The sequence below is a fragment of the Serinus canaria genome, chromosome W, assembly GCF_022539315.1.
Source record: "Serinus canaria isolate serCan28SL12 chromosome W, serCan2020, whole genome shotgun sequence".
NCBI lineage: Eukaryota > Metazoa > Chordata > Aves > Passeriformes > Fringillidae > Serinus > Serinus canaria.
Genome location: NC_066342.1, coordinates 16898669 through 16922261, shown reverse-complemented (window position 1 = coordinate 16922261; position 23593 = coordinate 16898669). Strand labels below are relative to the sequence as shown.

General features: G+C 43.3%; 1 protein-coding gene across 2 annotated transcripts in view; it reads right to left on the bottom strand.

Annotated features, from left to right (window-relative positions):
• Positions 1-8660: 8660 nt before the first annotated feature.
• LOC103825074 (transcription factor BTF3-like) overlaps positions 8661-23593 on the bottom strand; it is a 35396-nt gene continuing 20463 nt past the window's right edge. For both annotated transcript variants that reach the window (XM_050986452.1, XM_050986451.1), the window contains exons 3-6: positions 18685-18798; positions 18272-18473; positions 10487-10549; positions 8661-9043 (exon numbers count right to left, since the gene is read on the bottom strand). In XM_050986452.1, coding sequence (XP_050842409.1) covers positions 8997-9043; positions 10487-10549; positions 18272-18473; positions 18685-18798 — 426 coding nt within the window. In that variant the 3' untranslated portion in view covers positions 8661-8996. The remainder of the gene's footprint in view (positions 9044-10486; positions 10550-18271; positions 18474-18684; positions 18799-23593) is intronic.

The window sequence follows — 23593 nt, the reverse complement described above, 5'->3', positions numbered from 1 at the left end:
AGAGCAAATACTACCAGAGGTGCTCCAAAAGTCACTTTTTTAGCTTCTTCTACTAGCAAAGCTACAGCTACAATAGCCTGCAAACACGTGGGCCAGCGTCTGCTGACCGGGTCCAAAAGCCAGGACAAGTACCCTACAGGCTTCTTGATCTCTGCCCAGTCTTGCGTCAGCACCCCGTGTGCTGTGTGGTTGCTAGCGTCCACAAACAACTGAAAAGGTTTCCTGACATCAGGGAGGCTCAACACTGACGCTGCCGTGAGCGCCTCCTTGACTCCCTTAAACTCTTCTTCGTCCTTTTGTGTCCATTTGATCCTATCTGTGGTGAGTTTCTCATAGAGAAATTTCACTTTGTCACTATAACTTTCAATCTACTGCCAACAATACCCCAATAATCCCAAAAGCTGCCGGACCTCTCTTTTCGTCTGCGAGGGTGGTAAGGCAATAATCCCTGCCACCCTCTCTGGATCTAATTTCTTTTTCCCCTTTGTTAAGCAATGTCCCAGATATCTGACCTCCGGTTCCATGAACTGCAATTTCGATTTTGAAACTTTCAATCCCTTTTCTCCCAAAAAGTTCAAAAGCCTAATTGTGTTTTTCCTTACTTCCTCCTCCCCTTTTCTTGCAACCAGCAAGTCATCTACGTATTGTAGAAGCTTTGTTCCTTCTGTGGGTACAAACTCACTCAAAACCTGCTCAAGTGCCTGTCCAAATAAGTTTGGAGAATCCACGAAGCCCTGAGGCAACAAAGTCCGCCTGAGCTGCTGCTTCCTATTCGTCTCCGGATCTTCCCATTGAAATGCGAAATAATCGCGACTGCCCTCATCTAGAGGACACATCTAGAAAGCATCCTTTAAATCAATCACGCTGTACCACGTATCTTCAGGGGAGAGATTGTTTAACAAAGTGTAAGGATTCGAAACGGTGGGAAACAGAGTCTTAGTTCTCTGATTCACAGCCTGTAAATCTTGCACCAGCCTAAAGCTGTCGTCCGGTTTTCTCACTGCCAAAATCGGGGTACTGTGTCGTGACATGCAAGGTTCCAAAGTTCTTTTCTTTAATAATTTGTCAATCACTGGTATTAAGCCCCTCCTCCCTTCCATGGAGAGGGGATATTGTTTGACCCTTATAGGGTCTTTGGGTCTTTCAGTTTCCACCCGAATTGGTTCTATGTCTAACTTCTTAGCTTCTCACGGGACATACCACACCCTTGGGTCTATTTTTTCCTCATCAGGGGCAGTGAGGCTGTAAAGCCTCACTTTGAGCTGAGCTTTCTCCACCGCTAGCCCAACCCCCAGAGCAACCATCATGTCCCGCCCCAACAAGTTAAAGTCTGGGCCTTTGGCTACTAAAATATGACCAATGTGTCTTCTGCTTCTCGTGCTTATTTCAATGTTTTTTTTTGATTGGGACCTCAAAAGGGTCCCCTTTTGCTCCTGTCACCACCATGGAATCATCGCTCAAAGAGCATCTCTTCGGTATTTGTAACACCGTCGTCCACTCTGCTCCTGAATCCACCATAAACTGTAGTTCTTCTTATGTAGGGTCCCACTTTTAATTTTATCAAGGGGTCCCTAGATGTTCTGGGACCCAAATTGAAAAGCCCCTGACAACTCTAATCTTCTTGAAACATTGCTTGATCCTTGGCTCTGTTTGGGCAATTTCGTTTAATGTGCCCCTTTTGTTTGCAGTAATATCATTCAAACTTTCTCTTTTGCTCCCTCCTAACCTTTGTCCTGAGCCTGAGACGGACCTGTTTTCTTTGTCAACGCCTTTTTCGCCGCATCCTTTCCCTGTTCTTGTTTCTGAGCCTCTCTCACCGCTGCCAGCAGGACTTTAGCTTGTATTTTCTGCTTTTCCTCATCCCGGCACATATAAACTTTCTGAGCTTCACGCAACAATTCCTGCAATCCCTGTTCCTGCCAGCCATCTATTTTCTCCAACTTCTTTCTAATATCTTCCCAAGATTTCGCCACAAACTGAGTTTTCAACAACACCATCCACACCGGAGAACCAGGGTCCGTCCCTGAATACATCCTCAAACCCTTCCAGAGTCTCTCCAAACAGTCCGTAGGTGTTTTATTCTTCCCTTGGCATTCCCTGAGCACTTTGCTCATGTTCAGCCCCTTCGGTACCGCCTCCTTGGTACCTTGAATCACCATATTTCTCAGATTTATCATCTTCTGCCTCCCCTCTTCTGTCTGGGTTTCCCAAGATGGCTTTTGGTTCGGCCACCCCTCCTCCCCGGACCCCCCGTTCGGGTTCCACTTTTCCCAGTCCCTGATCGCAGCTGACCAGATCATGTCTCTCTCTTCGTTGTTAAATAACGACCTGAGGATTGCTTGGAGATCCTCAAAAGTGTAAATGCTTGTTCCCAAAAATTCATCCAACCTCTCCGCTACTCCGAGCGGGTCATCCATCAGCTTTCCCATCTCCTTTTTGAACGCTCTTACATCAGTGGTGTCAGTCGGGGTGTGGTCATATCCAATCACCCCTGGGGCTGTCCGTAACTCCCATAAGGGATAGATACCAAGTTTTTCCTCCTCATCCCCACTTTCCCCCATGGTGGACTTCCTCATTCTTCTCCTAGTTTGGCGTGCCAGGGGAGAGTTGTCCCTGGGGACACCTGCCCCCTTCTGCTCGACCTTCGGGGATACTTGTGGCTGTGGCTGCTCTGCAGCCGCATGGCCATGTGGGGGAGCGGATGCCACCGCTTGTTCTGGTGGCAGCAGTGATGCAATCGCCTGAACTTGCGGCACCCCCACCTCAGGAGGCATTCCTGGTGCCGCTTGTGCCAGCGCGGGACCTGTCTGCTGTGGGGCCACAAGGTAAGGTGGTGGAAGATTTCCCAATGGTTCCCACTCCCTCCCTGCTTTCGCTGCGCGCCAGCAGGCTCTCACTGGGTACAGACCAGGGCGAGCATGCCTCCACATGTCTGCATACTCGATTTCCTCAGGATCCCGCAGACTGCAACCATTCACGTGGTCAAACAAAGACTCACAGGTCCAACTTTCAAACGTGCCGAATATCGGCCAAACCACGTACTGTCCAATCTCCCTCACTCCCCGTTTCTCCATACTAAAATGGATCATCTTTTCCTTGGATTTCCCCCACCTCCGTGGATTCTCATCCCAGTGTTCCAGCATCCACCCCAGAGGACTGTCTCGGGTTATTTCTGGTAACACTCTCCTGGGGACCTGCGGGATTTTCTCCTAGGTTTTCTTTTGTCCCTTGCTTTTTCCCAACCCCATTTTCTCAAAGAAGGTTACGAATTTCCTTACCTTTTGTTGTTTTCCTGGGGCTTTCATCTCGAGTCCCGATCCTTTCTCCAATGTTGGGTTTTCCGGCTCGCGAAAAGCTGCCAGCCTGACCAAGTCGGACAGTTGACCGCCCTGTCGACTTGTAGGTAGTCTTTGTTACCTGTTTCCTCTGGTTTCAGAAGGGGTACAAATTCTTGGACCTTTCCAGGCTCGCTTTTCCCCTCCCGATCCCAAACGTGACCGGTTTTCCCCCTAGACTCTTCCCGAGCCCCAGGTCTCATGTGTTTCGAACCTGAACCTCTCGCTTCCCCCTTGACTGGCCGCTTCCCTCGCGGGATAGCAGAACCGCAATCATGGGGTCCGCACTCCCTCCATGACAATGTCACGTCTCACACATGTGTCCAATCACTCTCCACCCAACCACGCAATACTTACGGGCCTTTTCCTGCGTGGAATTCTTCATGCACGTTGATTTTTACGGATGAAAAAAACCTCAGATCTCGGAGATCTCTCTAGATCTTTCCGAGTCGAGAATGGACCCTTATCTCCCTTGGCTGTGGCTCTGTTAGCATACGGCTCCAATCATCATCCGCGGCTCTGGTCTGTGGTTTTTTGCGGATCTGATTGGTTTAGAAATCCAACTCCTGTCCAGGCCGCTAAAACCAGCAGGGCGCCCCCTGGGTGGGAAAAGGGGTTCCCGGACCCCAATATCAGATCACGTTGGGGTCACCAATTTGTTGTAAACGATCAAATTGGCAGCCAAATTTATAAAAAATATTTTAAAAATGTATTAGATCGACAACCAAAAATAGGATATTATAAAACCGCCATAGCCAAGACAGCGTCAACCCCAGACTTTGACGCTGGGTGAACTCGGGTCGAACTGACGTAGCGTCAGCATCTCCCCAGAGTGTCACACCAACTGCTCCAGGTAGCCAGCTTATATACAGTTTATTCTGCCTGGAGCAGAAATGATCTAAGATTTCTGTAAGTTCCTACATATGTATAACGGGAACTATACAGGTGCAGTCCCGTACAAAAGTCAGTCCATAGGTTTGGATGGCTGTCTGGGCTCCTTGAAATGGTCTTCCTTTCAGCTGTAGCCAGGACATCACCATTTTTCGATGTAATCTCTCCCAGGTGTTGTTTGGTGAATGTTCTGGACATTCTTGGGAAATGGTCAATGATCACTCAGGAAAGACTCATTCACTCGTTAATGGTCATGATTTTATCTGGGCCAGTCCAGGAAATCTTTTGGAAATGAAAAGCCCTGCTTCTGGCCATGGGGGTCAGAGGCATGGTTGGATCTTTATAATTTTTATACAATTTCCAAAGCATCAATTATCTACATCATATACGACAATGGACATTCAATATTTGCTTGATATTTTGTCTTGAACTTCAGTCAGCGTTGAGTTTTGTAGATAAGAAATAGTACACTTGTTTCCTATATATTACCTGAAAAATGCATTTTCAGATTATATGGAAAGATGGAAAAATAGAGGGACATAGATTAAGACAGCAAGATATAAGGTTTCTTGTCTTTATGCTATAAAATATTAAGCAATTGTCAGATAGTCATCACCATGCATCCCACAAAATTTAGTAGAAAGGTGAAGATGGCTATCTTTCAGAAGCTGTTTCTAGCATAAAAAGCCCTTTTTATGGCATAACCTTATGCTGCTAAAGCAATGAATATGGATGTTTTCCATGGCTCTTGAGTGCTTGTGAGAAACTGGAATGTTAATGTTTAATGACTCAAACAATCGACCATTTGCAAAAGCAGCAGAGTGCTTTGCTGATGATGTGCAAAGTAACTGCCCAGGGGCAGAGGGGGGGCACACCCACCACCACCACCACTACCCGAGGCTACAAGCTGGGTGTTGAATAAGATAAGGGAAGAGGCTGATAAGAGGCAAATCCTTTGAGGTGGGACAATACTTTTTATCATGCCAATGTGTTGCCAGATGAAGAAATGCTTGCACCTGGTGGGTTAATACAATAATAATTTTGCAAAATCATTAGCTTATTGAGCTACACAATCAAAACTATGATAAACATTAACTAAGGAAAGGAATAAGAAACTACACTTCACTGATCTAAGGACTGAAATTAATGAACTATGCCAGTTATGCCAACTTTTCTTCTAATTTGGAAAGTAGCACCAAGTCCATTGAGCAGTCAAGTATAACTTTGGGGTCACTGATCACCAGAGACCAAGGAGGGACCCCCTGGGACAAGAGAATACATGTGCTGATGGGAGGAAATATATGCTAATAACTTTGGCGAAATAGTTATCATATGTATCTTTCTTCTGGGAAAACCTAGAAGTATGTTTGTAAAATCTAGCATATAAACAGCTTTTTCTGTACTCAGCATGCAAGACAGGTGGAGCTATCCCCCTTGCATCTGGCATTGGAATAAATAATGCCTGCTCCCTAATACTAAAATTATAGTGATGGAGAGATTACTTTCTTACCACATTTGGTAACAAATGTCCTTACACAGGTGGTTCAACTGTGAAAACTCACCTCCAGGTAAGTACATGAACATTCTCATGTAATACTGAAGGTATTCATCCCTTCTGATGTGCCATAACTGACTCAACTACGCTGACATAAGAGGCAAATGCAATGTCTTTGAAGGTGTCTAAAGTTTCCAGGAAGTGTCCCGTGATCCACAGTATTACATCATCCAGTGTAAAACTCTCCACCCTAGGAGAGGTACCTGGGCATTCCCACCTAGCTTGAGTGTATATTAACCCACTGGACTTTGTGTTTCATGGGCTTTCCCCCACTCCCAATGGGTCAAGACTGTGACCATCACTTTGACCAATGAACATCGAAATTGCAACAATCAAGTCTTGTCACCGGATCCATGTGTGGTCATTATGTATCTTTCTAATCTTATACTTTCTTTTCCCTTATACATTTTCTTGTGGTTTTATGCTTTTATATTGAATTTCTAACCAAAATGGCTACATTTTAAAATTTGCCAAGTACCTCATTCTACCTTAATGTTCTAAAGTTTGCAAGTAAAGGTTTGTTATTGAACCTCCTGACAATGTTGTTGTTTTTCCTGTACACCTCCCAGAGCAAATGAAACAACCTATCCCTAAACCTGCCAAGCAGACTGGGGCATAACAGTGCCCTACAGGGATCAGCCTCCAGTACTTCTTAAGCTATGATACAGGCATGTTATAGAAAATTTAGAGCTAGCATGGGGGGAGGAGGTGGGGGAAGAGTGGGGAAAATCTCTGCAAAGAAAGAGCTTTACGCACTGGAAAAATCAGCATCAAGAAAGCACAGACAATTGATGATTATGAACAATTAACAACATACTTCACATACTTTGGTTTCTCTGAAACACAACAAAGAAGTTTTATTTCTCTTGGTATAAGTTATTACCAATATAAAAGTTTTAGGATTAAAAGACCCTAACCCCACATCACACACTTGTTTATAAAGATAAAAATGTTAAAGGTCCAGGATTCATAATGTTCTGAAATGTCAGCCTGCTGATTTTGTTTGAGTGAACAATTTCTTTAGCCTCTGATGACAGGGAGAAGATAAAGGTACTAGGAGCTACCTTTGAACAACACCCATGGATCTGAAGGCAGCACAGCGCTTTTTTGCCACAGCATGCCACAGGACCTGAAGAATTTGAAAATTCTCCAATCAAAATCTAATTCCAAGTTGCTTCTCTCTAAGCCTTTTGACAAAAGCACTTAGCAATGTAATTTCTTATGGGAGTGTTACTAAAATATTTTTACTCATCCACAGAAGTTTAACAAAAGTATACTGTATTTCAGTTTAGCAAACAAGTTGTTTTTTCTGAATTACTTAATTATTTTTGCAAAATTGACTGCCCAGCATGTGATCACAGATGTCATGAACTCTGCCTCACCAGAGAGTAAACTGGGGGTGCACAAGAAGTTGTGTGGGACAGCTGGGACACCTGACCCCAACTGATAAAAACAGATATTTCAGACTATATGGCTTGTGCTCAGCAATAAAACTAGGGGGGAGGTTGGTGGAGGTACTGCTGCTCAGGGACTGGCTGGGCATGGGGCAGTTGGTAAACCACTGTTTTCATTTGCATCACTTGACTTTCTTGGGTTTTATTTTTCTTTCTCTGCTATTTTTTCCTTTTCCTTATTAAACTCTTTATCTCAACCCTCAAGTTTTCTCCCTTTTATTCTTCTGATTTTCTCCCCCATCTCACTGGGGAGGAATGAGTGGCTGCATGGGTCTTAGTTGCTGGCCTGGGTTAAACCACAAATCAGTCATGGAGGTAAATTAAATTTACAGAAGTGAGCATCTCTATTCATAGACAGTAATAATATACATGGGAAATATTTCTACCAAGGAGAAAACAAAACTTTATGCATCCACTTTTATATTGCTCAAATTCTGCTTTCTCACAGCTAGGCAATGGCTGAGATAAAAACTGAACCAACAAAAACAACAGTGAAGAACCATAAACAGATTTTAAATCAAATATTAACAGAAGATGCTGTCTTTAAAGCAATTCTTAAGGAACATAACTTTAAATCTACACATTTCCATCCAGACAGGCTTCAGTCAAAGGGTTACAGGTCCTGCTAGCAAACCTGCTTCAGCACAGGCTTCTCTCTCCACAGGTCCTGCCAGAAGCCTGCTCCAGTGCGGGCTTCCCACGGGGTCACAGCCTCCTCTGAGCAATTGCACCTGTTCCAGGATGTGGTCCTCCATGGGCTGCAGATGCACCACTGTTGCCCCATAAACCTCAATGAACTGCAGAGGGGAGAGCCTGCCTCACCCTGGACTGCAGGGGAATCTCTGCTCCAGTGCCTGGAGCACCTCCTCCCCCTCCTTCTTCCCTGACCTTGCTGTCTGCAGTTGTTTCTCTCACATATTCTCACTTCTCGCTCCTAGCTGGTGTTACCCAGCTTCTTCCCCCCTTCTTAAATTTGTTGTCCCAGAGGTGCTACCACCATCACTGATTGGCTCAGCCTTGGCCAGCACCAGGTCTGTGTTGGAGACGGCTGGCATTGACTCTGTCAGACATAAGGGAAGCTTCTGGTGTCTTCTCACAGAAGCCACTCCTTCAGCTCCCTCAACCTTGCCACATAAACCCCCTACAATCATAAAGTAGTTGTAGAATACAGGTCTCTTTCTTAAATTCAGTAGATTACGAAGTGTCTTAGGAACACAGTGCATGTGCTCTGACCCACAAGCACTAGAAATTCACCAATGAAGTCTTAAATGCTCCATTATGCACTGAATTTTTTTTTAGAAGCCAGTTTTCTAATAGAGCAGAAAGGAAGATGCTCTGAAAAAAAAAAGCAAGATTTTATGATTGCTTAATAGTTATGGTCAATTTATTTTTCTTGCTTTTCTGACAAAAAGCCACACCAGAAACTTCATTTCATATTCTTTATTGTATGGCAAAGTTCATTAAAGATGGGGTAGCTCATAGACAAGTTGCTCAAAATTTGTGTCTAGGTAGAGATTGATTAGCAATCTGACTTATTTTGAAGCATAGGCTTGTTAAACTAGGCCAAAAAAACAATACTGTGTTCAAGCAATAACTGAATAAGAGCTGCAGGTTCAGGAGTTTCCAAATATTACACATCTTGAGATCTCATCAGGAAATAAAAATAAAATCAAATAAAAGCAGTCACAATATAAAATAGCAGCTCCATGTAGCCATGTAGCTTTTTCAAGTTTTAATTTTATTCACAAAGTGTCACTTAGTTTAGTTTGCCTCATTCTTTGAAGCTTCATCAAAGTTTTCAACAAGATCTAGAAAAAGAAAAATGTTGAAATTCAAGTCTGACCTACTTCAGCTTTGCCAATTCCCTTGCAACCCTCCCCCCCCCCCCCCAAAAAAAAAAAAGTTCCAGGTCATATTAAGTGGTTACATGGCAAAAAAAAATAAAATCAGCTTATAAAATACAAACCAAACAACATTTAAGAGTTTTATGGTTCATTCTTCTTGTTCAAACAACTAAGTTTGAAATAGTTAATTATAAAGCACAATTTTAGGAGCATTTAACTTCACCATATCCCCAACAGAGCAGTGATACTGAAAAGGCAGTTTCTTAGCAGTCTTCTTATTGACTATTAAATAATTATCTTAGCCATAGTGATTATTCCTACATGGGAAAAAAATGCTACCTCAAATCAATGATCCATCTAAGTGTCATATGGTATCTGAAAACAATGCTCACAGAAATTCTATAAAAGAATCACAGAATGGCCTGAGTTGGAAGGGACCTTAAAGATCATCTCATTCCAACCCAGACATGGGCAGGGACACCTTTTACTAGACCAAGCCCCTTCCAACCTGGATTTGAACACTTCCAGGGATGGGGCAGACACAGCTCCTCTGGGTAAGCTGTGCCAGTGCCTCACCACCCTCACAGTAAAGAATTTCTTCCTAATCACAGAATTACAGAATCATTCAGGTTGAAAAAGACTTCCAAGATCATTGGGTCCAGCCTTTGACTGAACACTACCTTGTCAACTAGACCAGAGCACTAAGTGCCACATCCAGGCATTTCTTGAACACTTCCAGGGATGGGGACTCCACCACTTCCCTGGGCAGTCTGTTTCAATGCTTAACCACTCTTTCTGTGAAGAAATTCTTCCTGATGTTCAACCTGAACCTCCCTTGGCATAGCTCAATGCCATTTCCTCTCATCCTGCCACTTGTTACCTGGGAGAAAATGCCAACTCCCACCTTGCTAGTACCTCCTTTCAGATAGTTGTAAAGAGTGATAAGGTCTCCCCTGAGCCTCCTTTTCACCAGGCTGAGCCCCCCCCCCCCCCCAGCTCCCTCAGCCCACTCCTCATAAGACTTGTGTTTTAGACCCTTCCCCTGCTCTATTGCCTTTCTCTGGACATACTCCAGCACCTCAAAGTCTTTCTTGGAGGGGTCCAAAACCAGACACAGTATTCAAGGTGCAGCCTCACCAATACCAAGTACAGAGGGACAATATCTAAATAGTATCTAATTAATATCTAATGCATATCTACCCTCTTTCAGTTTAAAGCTGTTCCCCCTTATCCTGTCACTCCATGCCCTTGTAAAAAGTCCCTCTCCAGCTCTCTTGCAGCCCCCCTTCAGGTACTGAAAGGAATGACTAGTCAATACTCTTACTGTCCTTGGCCCAATCTTATACTGCATATATTATGTCTCAGCAAAATTCACTTCCTTTTCCTCCACTGCATGCTTGTTCTTACCTGGAACTTCATCATCGTCATCATCATCACCACCAGTAGCAAGTGGTGCTTTTCCATCCATAGCTGCAAGAGCAAGCAGTTCAAAAGCATCAGTGAAGCTCACCATAAGCATCTTGATTACAAAGGTGCTTTGCTTTTTGAAAATATTATCAAAGAGTCTGAGCTAAATTTCAATTCTCTATCCAGTTCCCCTGCTAAATAAAAATCTACAACTAATTATATGTTACTAATAATGCTCAAACAGACCAGCTGAAAAATGAGAAGATGCATGCCAAACAAGTTTACTATTCACCATCTTGGTTCTAGATATATAGAGTGCTTTGCATGGTAATAATTTTCAGCTAAAAGCACAGAGACCGATTTTACCAATTTCTCTTAAAAGCAGCTTAGTTTAATGATTACTCAGTGGTTCTTGAGGCTTACATATTTTACAACATTAGCAAGTTATAAGGAAATCTTAGGATCTTATGATCCTAGGCCTTCAAGAAAACTAAGGTGCAATTGTGAAGTTGCAAGTAGACACATGACTAGAGACAAATAAAGATATTGCTCCCTGGCAAAGCCAGAGGAATATGGAACTGGATACACAATTTTATACTTCAGTGATTAAGGTAACCACATGTCCTGGTCTACATGTCTACTGACTCAGTAATTTCTTAACTATTTCCATTATATTTGCCAGTGCTAGTGAGACTTAACCCTGTCCATTGTAGTAGACCAATGAGCATCTGTGAAACTGAAGCAGTATAATGCTAAGAATAGGTATCTCAAGTCCTGAGGTGTTTGTGCCACTACTTTACCTGCTATTCTTAACTGTACTACCTTAAGAATGAGACAGCTTAGCCCATGACCGCCATTTAATCCTAATTAATCCTTCTCCGTTTTCAAGAAAAGCATGAGCAAAGAGATGGGTTTATACTAGACTTCTGAAATTGCTGCATCCCGATATCTAGAGAACGAAAATAGATGAATGCATAAACTTTGTTCTGAAAAGGTTTAAGGACAAGGTCACCACTGTCAGTGACCCATGGAGGTCCATGGTGGAGCAGAGATCCACCTGCAGCCTGTGGAGGGCCCCACACCAAAGCAGGTAAATGCCTGAAGGAGGCTGTGACCCTGTGAAAAGCCTGTGCTGGAACAGGCTCCTGGCAGGATCTGCAAAGAGAGGATTCCATGCTGGAGCAAGTTTGCTGGCAGGACCTGTGACCCCATGGGGGAACCATGCTGGAAAAGCCTGTTCCTGAAGGACTGTACCCCATGGAAGAGATGCTGGGGCAGGGGAAGAGTGAGGAGAAAGGAGTGGTAGAGACACAGCATTAGGAACTTAGCACAACCCCCATTCCCCCTTCCCCTATGTCACTCAGGGGTAGAAGGTAGAAGAGTTAGAAGTACAGTTAAGCCCAGGAAGAAGGGAAGGGTGGGGGGAAGGGGTTTTAAGATTTGTTCCTATTTCTTATTATCCCACTCAATTTGACTGGTAATACATTCAATTAATTTACCCAAGCTGAGTCTGTTTTGCCCATGATGGCAATTGGTGAGTGATCTCCCCCTGTTCTTATCTCAACCCACCAGTCTTTTATTGTATCTTCTCCCCATCTTGCTGATGGATGGGATTGAGAGTATATCTTGGTGGGTACCTGGCAGCCAGCCAAAGTCAACCCACGACAGCAATCTGCAGGCAAGCTTAATGCGGCAGCATTTAGCCAGGCTTTTAGCACAGTTGAAAAATGGGCAAGCTATGGCTAAACCCTATAAATCCCTGCAACTGCATTTGTTGCCATTAAGATATACCTAGCTGATCTTGAGCATTATAACCTAAAGAGCTCTGTCCTAGGGTGATGTTATAATGCTTGTATCCCCAATCATCTGTTCTGTTTATGCTGGATGTTATATTCTGTGCCTTCAAGACTGGCTCTGACAATGAAGGCAGGAAGAAGAAGAAGAAGCACGGAGTTTTGTTTTCAGCTGCACTCTCCCCCACAGTCTGCTGGAACACAGAACTCCACTGTTGTTGTCTGGGCACAGACGGGGCAGAACACAGTGCTCCTTTTGCTTTTTAGTTAGTTTAGCTAGCTGAGGCAGTCTGAATTTTCCCTGGACTGTTTTTCTTTCCCTTTTCTTGGAACCGTTCAAACCTGCTTCAGACTGGGACCCGGGGAAACACCAAGAGCTTGCACTTTGTAGCCCACCAGGGCCTAGTCTGGGCAGCAGCCTTTCCCAGTGTCGGAGGGACTGATAACAGAGCGACCACCCCCAAGAGAGACTTTCTGAATCTGTTATCTCTTCAGAGCGGCGAATGAGTTTTGTCATCTGGTATTGTTCATTTCTTGTGCTGGGGAGTGCTTTGCCTGTTAAATAAACAGGTTTTCTTCCACTTCTCCCTGAGGAAATTCTTCCTGAACTGGTTGGGGGGTGGGGCTGTGTGGGTTTGCTTTCTGGGGGGGCCCCTTTTGGAGGTTTTCTCCCAAATTTGCCCTAAACCAGGACAGGCTCAAAGAACAGTTGCTTCCAAAAATGCACCACAAAAGCAGCTTGCCTAGCTAGTCTGCATATGTGGTATCATGTATATCATTAACAGGCATAATAACATTCCCACTGTATCCAAAAAGGCTTTTGTTTAAAAGTGCTATGTTTCTTTGCTTACATAAAATGACAAAGTTTCAAGTAGATGGAAGATATTACTCCTAGAAAATATACTAGTGCATTTTTGTGCATTAATATATATATTTTCAAGCCACAAGTCCCCCTTGGAATTTAACTTACAGTCTGCTAACATAGTTTATCAAATATACTCTATTTCTTAATGAGAATAGAAAGCTACAGAAGTGAGACATAACTGAAAAAGAAAAGGTAAAAGCCATTCCATGTTTTGAAACAAATCGGTGTCTAATTTACAAGGTACAAATAATTTTAATGCTTTATATGTGAAGCAAATATAATGGGAGTAGAGGGTCTGTCTATTCTACAAATGTGAGCAAGCTGACACACTAAAGCAGAATGATAATCCATCTAGTCTACCGTTCCTGACACCAGTGTAGATCTGCACGAGCTCACATCTAAGGAAGTCTGAATTTTGTATGCTGGTGGAAGAAGAGGACTCAGTGAATCCTGGAACCTGTAGGCTACTCCAGTTTCTACCAACAGTAAAAACACACAGAGAACATCTTTATGGCTATCACTCTTGGGTAGGAATTACTGGAGCATGAAATGTTGCAGATGTACATGGGGATTGTTTATCCGAATGCCACCCCCAACATATGCTAATGGCAAACTCTGACTGCATGAGCTAGCTATAATGGTTTTATTCTACTCAGAAACTTCCCTAAACCAGAAAGAACTGTACCATCTACTGATGCCTAACATTAAAAGATGTAAATCAGCCAGAAGGGGAATAAATTAATTTTCATGGGGCTCAAGTAACCAAGCAGTGTAGGAAAGACATTCTGTGCTGTCCTTGTGAGCTAGCAAGGGCCTCCTGAAGATAAGGAAGCCCCATATCTCTCCTGAAGGAAGACCAAGGTTGTTACCAAGGAGACAGGATGAAGGAGAGAAAGTTAAGAGATACGGAGTCTGGCTGGCTCACGGAGTGATGTGGCTCCCTGATCACCTACTGGGAACTTTGTTTCTCTCTTATGACCAATGGTCACTGAATGTGTATGTTGGATGGGTGTAAGTGTCTTGAAAAAGTATAAAAGCAATGTTGCTGTAATAAAATCTCTCTCTTGCACCCTTTCTGATGGAGTCATGTATTTCTGTACTGTGTTGTGCTCTATAACGACAAAGCAGGGCAAGAGTGTCCTGAGTAATAAGCCAGTTGGACTTATAAACAGAGCTTTAAACTAGATTTATTGGAGGAAGGACATGGTTTTCTAGGCACTTGAGAAGAGCCAGGGGTGCCAAGGCATGAGGAATAAACAGAAAACACCTGTGAATTGCCTCAAGGGAATTAGGGTGAGCTCCTCTAAAAAGGGGATGTGGCTGACAGCCCAGCTGAAGTGCCTCTATACCTGTGTATGCAGCATGGGAAACAAACAGGAGGAGCTGGAAACAGCTGCCCAGATGGAAAACCATGACCTGACTGCTATCACAGAAATTTGGTGGGATGAATTAAATGATTAGAGTGCTATGATTGGTGGCTATAAACTATTCAGAAGGGACAGACAAGGAAGGAGAGGTGGGGGAGTTGCTGTCTATGCCAAAACCAGGATTGATTGCATGAAGTGATCTTTGAAGAACAGCAATATGCAGGTCGAAAGCTTATGGGTGAAAATTAGAGACTAAGTCAAGAAAAAAAACTTTGTGGTTCAACTGCAGCCTTCAAATAAAGATCCCCTTTTATATTACCTCCTTACTAAAAATATCTCGAGTTTCATTTCCAGGTTGAGAAAAAGGCAACAGCAGGAAGCATCATGCTCGCATGCCCTGATCCTGATGGGAATCCTTAACCACCCAGATATCTGCTGGAAAAATGTCACAGTGAATTGCAAGCAGTCCAATAAATTAGTGGAGTGCTGAAGTGAGTTGACTGTGGCCAGACACCAAGTGCCCACCAAGCTGCTCTATCACTCCCCTCTTTAGCAGGACCTGAGAGAGGAGAAAATAAGATGGAACAAAACTCATGGGTCAAGATAAAGACCGGTTAATAAAGCAAAAGCAAAGGTCACATGCAAAAGCAAAGGAAGACAAAAGATTTACTCTCTACTTCCCATCAACATGCAATGTCTGACCACTTCCTGGAACAAAGGATTCAGTATGTGTAGTAGTTGCTCCAGGAGACAAATATCTTAATAATGAATGCCCCCTCTTTCCTCCTCCTTTCTCTTAACTTTTATTGCTGAGCAGATGTTAATATCCTTTTGGTCAGTTGGGATCAGCTATCCTGGCTATGTCCCTTCCAAAGATATTTGCCCACCACCAGCCTACTGTTCTTGGGGGGTAAAGAGGGGGTATTGTTGGAGAGACAGCCTCAATGACAAAGCACTGGTATGTGATCAACACCTTTCTAGCTACCAATACACAGAACTGTGAGGGCTGCTATGGGGAAAGTTAACTCCTTGCCAGCCAGACTCAATACAAGTGCTTTGAGGACAACTTTCTAGTACAGGTGATGAAGAGCCCAACCAGAGGAGAGGCACTGCTGGACCTGTTGCTCACTAATGTGGAAGAATTTATGGCCTTAACCTGACATGAGATTCAGATCAGATATTACAAAAAAAAAAAAATTACTGTTAGGGTAGTCAGGCATTGGAATAGGTTGCCCAGCAAGGTGGTAGAGTCACCATCCCTGGAGGTGTTTAAGAGGCATCTGGATCTGGTGCTGGGTGATATGGTTTAGGGGTTACAGTGGTAGTGTTGGGTTGACAGTTGGACTTGATCTTAAAAGGTCTCTTCCAACCTTGATGATTCTATGATTCTAAAGTCTCTCTAACTTATTGGAGAGGTCAAGATTGGAGGCAGCCTGGGCTGCAGCCATAATGCCTGGATAGAATTCTCAATTTTGAGGGGTACTGGATGGGTAAAACAGTAGTAAGGACCCTAAACCTCATAGGGGCAAACTTTCAGCCATTTAGAGCACTATTGCGTGGGATTCCTTGGGAAACTGCCCTCGGAGATAAAAGAGCTGGGAGCTATTTATGTCATGTTTATATCAGATTGCTGCCTTAATTCAAACCACAGGAGTTATATGACTTGAACAAGTTTCTCCATTCTTTCCCAGCAGCAATGACTTATACCATGACAAACATGCTTGTCATCAAACACAGCTCCACTCTTTCCCAGACAAAAGTACAATTTTATCATAACTATAGCAAAGCTACGATTTGGAACAGTATTATTCCACATATAAAAATGTGATGAAGTGAAAAAAAAAAACAATTGTAGCAGAAGAGTGGCAGGCACATTGATTTGAGGCATCAGTTACAAGCGTTTGTCCCTGGGACAGTTGGCATCCAAAACAACAGGGAAGAATTGACATGAATCATAGAAACACAGAATAGTTTAGGTTGGAATGGATCTTAAAGACCACCATGTTCGACCCCTTTGACATGAACAGGGATACCTTCCACTAGACCAGGTTGCTCCAAGCCCTGTCCAACCTCACCTTGAACGCTTCCAGGGATAGGGCAGCCACAGCTTCTCTGGGCAACCCATGCCAGTGCATCACCTCCATCTGAATAAAGGATTTCTTCCTAATACGTAATCTCAACTTGCTCTCTGTCAGTTTAAAATTGTTACCCCTTGTCATATTATATGTTCCCTGATAAATAGCCCCTCCCTTAAATAAATAGTTGTCTCACCTTTCATTTTAAATCCTTCAAGTTTTCTTTCTTTCAAGCCCCATTTCTACCAGAAGGAAACCACACAGCTGACACTAGGAAGGAGGGACCTGAGCTTCATTGGGAAAGCAGTTTACCTCACCTCCTGAACACTACTTCTAGCAGAATTTTTTTCAGTGGGAAGTTGAGAGAAGCATCATCAGCTTTAGGAATAGACTCTATCTTTGCTGGCAGCAAAGCACAGAAAGAAAAACCGTAACAATCAAGTTCATAACTGCCACAAGAAGCAGAAAGTAAGTAGGAAAACCCTACATGCAGGACATGAAACATGGTCCTGATGCCTTGCAGTGGCTACCTAGAACAGAGGCTAGACAGAGTTAGAAGAAAGTGGGTATTTATTAAAGGCCTTCAATAGATTCACTTTGGGCAGTGCAAAAGCCTTGCAGAGACTACACCCAAGATGGATGATGGTCATGAGTTTTTCAGACAGATATGTTTGGTCTATTTGCATATCAGAGGTTAATTCTCCAATTATAGCTTTAGGTAATGAAATCATATTGCTCCGGTTTGCTTTCCCCCCCATTAACTTTTGTTTATACTTTTTGGGGCCTGAGGCAGAGGGTGTCCTTGGTTCTCAGGCCTGGAAGGATTGTTTTGTCTGACAAAAATGTGAAGAGAGCTCACTAACACTCCATATGAAGTTCAGAGTTATACACTAATGCAGTACAGGATCTGAAAAATATAAATGCTAAAAAGTCATCAGTCCCAGTATCAAAAAGCCTGTCTTCTGCTCCCAATTCTTACCCTGTAGCAGCAGCAGCAGCACCTTTCCCAAACACCAGATACTTAGGTCCCTCCTCTACTTTTCTCACATAGTTTTAGGGAGAAAAAGTGTTCAGGTTCTCTTACAAATCTAAGGACAGAATATGAAATTGGTGTATCTAGCTTACTGATCATGCCAGTCCTGTTTGCTACACTGTTCTACACACACAGAAATTATATTTCCTTACAAATGCTGTATAAATGCCTCTTAGCTATCAAAAAGCCCATGCAAGAAATAATACCTTCACCACACCTGTGAGGGAACAAAGCAGTAGCAAGATGTCTGCCCTCAAGTCCCTCTCCGTATTGTTTATGTTTCCATTAAAAGTGTCAAAATAGACATACCTTCTTTTAAAACCTAACTTTCTCAGAGTAACTCTATCTAGCTTTAATGAACCAGGTATGCCAAATTATGGTAGCCACAGCAAGTAGTAAACTACCAAGAAATCAAGTCTGGCTAAAACTTTCTAGTCCTGGACCAGCTGCAAGATATGCTGAGAAACAGGGGCCTCTGCTTTATTCTGTTATATTCATTGTTGGATTTGAGCTATAAATAAGATTTAAGTGTCTCATTTCTTCAGCATTTTATAATATGCTTGCAGACAGTAAGAGTGCACTGAATTTCACTGCAGCTATACAAATAAGCCCCATAGCTGCCAGCAGGAAATGCATTCAAGTTTTAACTTACATTGCTTGGGTAGGGCTTCTGCCAATCTTCTCAGGCTAGTCAAACTGTCAGCTCCAAGCTGATTTAAGATGCTAGGAAGCATTTCTGTCAGCTGCTTGGTCTCAGCATGGCCAGTGATAGTGAAAGTGTTAGCAGCCAGGGATGCCTGAACTTTAGGGTTATTGAAGTGAATGACTGTTCCTTGGTTGGTGAACATATTTACCTGCAAGGGGAGAAAAAAACCCCAAACCAGTATTTCAAGAAGTTTAGCATGATTTTTCAATTTAACAGGAAACTAGTTGAAGTTCCTAAAGCTCAATTAAGCACCTATAGATAATTTACAGGCATGTTTAACATGTTACTGTCAAGGAAATTATGTTTTATATATTTTATACTTCTATAGAGAAAAGCATTTTCCCCTTTTAAGCAATTACCTCTTCAATTCCAGAAATATTGTTGACACCCAGTTTCTTCAAAGAAAACTGAAGTTTCTTGTCATCTGCTGTAGCTGTTCTATGGACAACCTTCTTCTTTCTGCGGGCAGTACCCTTTGCAAAAAAAAGGTTATGAATTAATATTTATTTAGTTGTTTGCAAACTCTAATTCTTGTGGCCATATAACTACTCTTCAGCCATCTAAAAATCAAGTTTGTACACAAAGTTCTATTTCTGTGTTACAGCACACACAACCCCACTCCTTCAACTGTACTGCAACAGTCTTTTACTTGCTAAAGCAAGCTGTGCTGGTTTTGCATTAATTGATTTGTAGTGTTATAGGTACATATTATAATACTGACTTTTCACAAATATTAAAATGGATTTATATGTGTAGTGTTAAAGTAACTTTGATATAGTTTTTATTTCTGTTATTAATTAAGCTTAGACATAGTGGTGAAATAGCTATGCTTGTGTTAAAATGCCTGCTTGGATGGGATAACATCCAATGAACATAGGATGAGGACACCTGCTACAGATATGCCAACTATCAGCACTCACCATCTGAAGAAAGTGTAGTATATGATGCAGATAATTCATGCTTTGGAAATTGTATAAAAATTATAAAGATCCAACCATGCCTCTGACCCCCATGGCCAGAAGCAGGGCTTTTCATTTCCAAAAGATTTCCCAGATAAAATCATGACCATTAACGAGTGAATGAGTCTTTCCTGGGTGATCAGCGACCATTTCCCAAGAATGTCCAGAACATTCACCGAACAACACCTGGGAGAGATTACATCAAAAAACGGGCGAGGTCCTGGCTACAGCTGAAAGGAAGACCATTTCAAGGAGCCCAGACAGCCATCCAAACCTATGGACTGATATAGTTCCCATTATACATATGTAGGAACTTACAGAAATCTTAGGTAATTTCTGCTCCAGGCGGAATAAACTGTATATAAGCTGGCTACCTGGAGCAGTTGGTGTGACACTCTGGGGAGACGCTGACACTACATTGGTCTGACCCAAGTTCACCCAGCGTCAAAGTCCGGGGTTGACGCTGTCTTGGCTGTGGCAGTTTTATAATATTTTATTTTTTTGGTTGTCGATCTAATAAATTTATAAAATATTTTTTATAAATTTGGCTGCAGAATTGATAATTTATAACAGAAATTATGAACCAAGGCCCAAACTGGAAGTGATAAAGAGAAGGAGCCAAAACCACAGCCAAGAAACACGCATGCTCTGAACAGGCAGACCCAAGCAGGGGCCATGTAAAATAGTTCCTGGAAAATGTAAACTAGTTTGGGGAAAAAATTTACTATGCATAGGGTCTATGAATATGCAACAGGCTGATGCAATGTGGCCTTGGCTGAATGCCAAGATGCACCCGGCCATAATAACCTTTGTTCTATGGTCCTTGTCTCCTAGTATCCTTTATTAAACTTTTTAAATTTTCACAGGAGAGTGAACATGTTTTTCACAGTAGTAAAGAAGGAAAAACGTCAGCTACAAAAGTTATTCTCTATGAGGAGCTACTAAGAACTTCCTCTATGCCTGACAAAACCATTGACTACTTTTGAATATTAGCAACCTTTTAAACCACCTAAAAGAGCTGAATCCGCCTCTGTGATATACACATTTAAAGATGAACAAAGCCCGAGAATCGCTCTCTTGCTTCTGACCCTGAAGAGATAACTGGGTGCCAGTAAGACTGGCCCCGCTCTGTCGCGGCCCACGCAGCCTGGATGGGCCAGGCCGGGCCCCAGCTGAGGCTGGGCGGGGGGGAGGGGAGGCCGTGGGGCCCCAGCTGATGCTGGGCCAGGCCGCGTCTGCTAACATCTTGCCGATGCTAAAGCCTGGCGCTGGCCCAGGCCAAGTCGGGGGCCCACCAGGTCCCGGGAGCAGCTCCCGGTCCGCATTTCCCCCCCCCCCCCCCGCCGCCCCTGCCCAGCGCGGCCAGGCCAACCCACAGCTCAGCTGAAATTCTGCCACTACTGAGTTTCACTAGAAAATACCAGGCAAAGGTAGGGGAAGCCATCAGCCCGCAGTGTGCTACTGCTAAGTCCTAGCCTGGCTGCTGAGATCCTAGCTTCCCCCCAGCCTGGCCCCATAGAATCTTCCACCATAAACAGCTCTAACCACTGCCCGGCAGAGATCACATAGCCCTCCACAGGCCCTAAGCGATATATTATGTCTTTTAGTGCATAGATGGAACCTATAAACATCAATCCTCTCTCAAATAAGAAAAAAAAAAATGAAGTGTGAAAAATGCGTATTTTATGATTGGCTTTTCGCAAATATTGAAATGAATATTATATGTGTTGTGTTAGAAAGTAACGCTGTATTAATTCTCTTCAGTAGTGTGTTAAATATAGTTTTAGGTTATAAAAATTGTTAAAATAGAAACTATGCTATGTAGGATACTTTTTTTTTAAAGAAAGGATTTGCAGCGAGATAGCAGCCACAGGACACCTAAATCTTTCAGAGAAAAAGAATTTATTGCTCCCTTATCAGAAGAAATGAACTTCTTCCCGCCTTGAAGGCGCTGTTAGGATTAGGAGGAAGAAGTTGACGATGACCAGGCTGAATCCTGTGTTTGAATGGAATTTATGCATCATGCATGAAGTGTATGAATATGCAACAGGCTGTTGTTTTTAAGGGTTAATCCTTTGTTAACGGGTGTCCTTTTTCGAGCTTGTGCTGCCCAGAAAAAGGTACCCGGACGGACGTCCGTAACTCTTTGTTTTTATTGTCTCATATTGTCTTAATTCAAATTGTCTAAATTATTATTACTCTAATTGTATTACTATTTTTATAACTATTTTATTACTATTAAATATTTTAAAATTTAAAAAACAAGTGATTGGTGTTTTTCACAATTGGTAGCAGAGGATGGTTCACACGCCTCGCTGGTGGTGCTTTGGGAGAGTCAGAGTGGGGAGGCGCGCCCTGCCCCATTTGGCAGCCTCGCTCTGTTTCCCCTGGAGTGACCGACAGACGCAGGTTACGATCGGTGGACAAAAGGAGGCAATAAAACAAAGAGAAGGGAAAAAGGCTCCCTAAACCCGCGGTAATTGGCCCCCTAAGACTAAGTGCGCACGAAGAACCCGAACCCGGGAAGGAAAAGGTATTGGTAAGTATTTCTCGGGGGGGCAGTGGGGGAGATGAATGTGTGTGAATGAGAGGCGGGCTGGTTGTCCCAGACCTGCCAAGTGAGTGCAGAGTCTCCCATGCTGCGTTTCTGACTCTTCGCGAGAAAAGCGGCCAGTAAAGAGACGAAGTGAGTGATAAGAGGAGTGAAAGAATCCCCCGGGGTAACTGGGACTGGGTCTCAGGGAGGGGTTGGACCCCTCGGAAGTAGGGAGCAAGGTTTCCTAGCCCAATCCACTAGGAAACGGGACAGGAGGGGCCCCTAAAAACCTGCGGGGTTGAGGGATTTGAATTCCAATAGCATCCAAGAGCAGGGTTGAGCAGAATTCTGCCGGAGTGAGGATATACCCAAGAGCATCCAGGGTTAGACAACACAGCTAGACTGAGGGATGAAAATTTTGCCCGACAGCATCCAGGGTTGGACAACACAGCTCGATTGAGGGATAAAAAAACTGCCCTAAGAACATCCGAGGTTGGACAACACAGCCAAAATAAATGCCTAGCATCTGTAGTTGTACCACACCGCTGGGTTAAGGGACAGAAAATGCCGGAGAGCATCTGGGGTTGAACAACACAGCTGGATTGAGGGAAAATACCCAACAGGATCTGGGGTTGGACAACACAGCTGGATGAAGGGATATCCAATGGCACTGGGACTGGCCAGAAGCACCTAAACTTGTAATAGGTGATGTGAAAGTAAAAGGTAACTTATTGTTGTCTTGTTGTGTGTGTGAGAGTGAGTCACACACAAAGCCTCAACTTCCCAGGCGGGTGGGAAGGGGGGGGGCAGTTGACCCGCAAACCAGGCTAGTGTCCTCGTGCAGGTGGGGACTCTGTGGCCGAAGGGCATGTGTGACCTGCAAACCAGGCTATTGGTCTTCCAGCGTGTATGGGAGACGTAGCTGAAGAGTGTGAGTGACACGCAGACAGCCTCACAGGTGAACAGGAACCCGAGGCAACCGGAGTCAGGGCCCTTTCAGGAGGCCCGGAGATACTGAGACCTGGAGGCCAAACCCAAGGTGAAGGGGGGGGCACAGGGACCCGTGAATTTTTGGTGATAAGAATCCACTTTGTGTCTTGAGGGTGTGAAGGAATGTGTGAAGGTGAATGAGAAATAAAAGTGAGTGAATGTGGATGGATGAAAGTATGGGAAATGTGGATTGTGCATTTTACCCTCCTTGGAGGGACGTGTATTGTATTGAAAAGTAGTGTGGGAAAAAGGTTTGTTTTGGGAGTAAGTGATTAAAAGAAAAGTGGTAATTAAGCTGTTAGTGAAAGTGAGAAACAGAGGCAGGGGATGAATAGATAAGATCTTGAAAATGGAACAGAAAACCAATAAGTTGGATAGAGGAAAAAGGGGACTAAAAGCATACTAGAAGAGATACCTCAAGCTAGGCCTTTGGGAGTTAGGTTAGCAAACAGAAATACAACTCCTTGCAAAATACAGGGTATGCAGAAGTTGATGAGAGAAACATGCAAACTATAGAAAAAGGGGAAATTAACCAATTAACCTTAAACTAGAAGGCTCAAGACTTGTGAATTATATACTTTAAAAAGAGCACTAGAATATCTAACACAAAAAAAAAAATTATATTGATTCAAGGTATGCCTTTAGAGCAGCACATACCTTAAGAGAAATTACCTAAGAGAGATAGCTATAGTACATATTAAGGGACACCAAAAGCTAAAGACCCTAGAAATAGGAGGAAATATTTTGGCAAATCAAGAAGCTAAAGATGCAGCAGAAAATAGT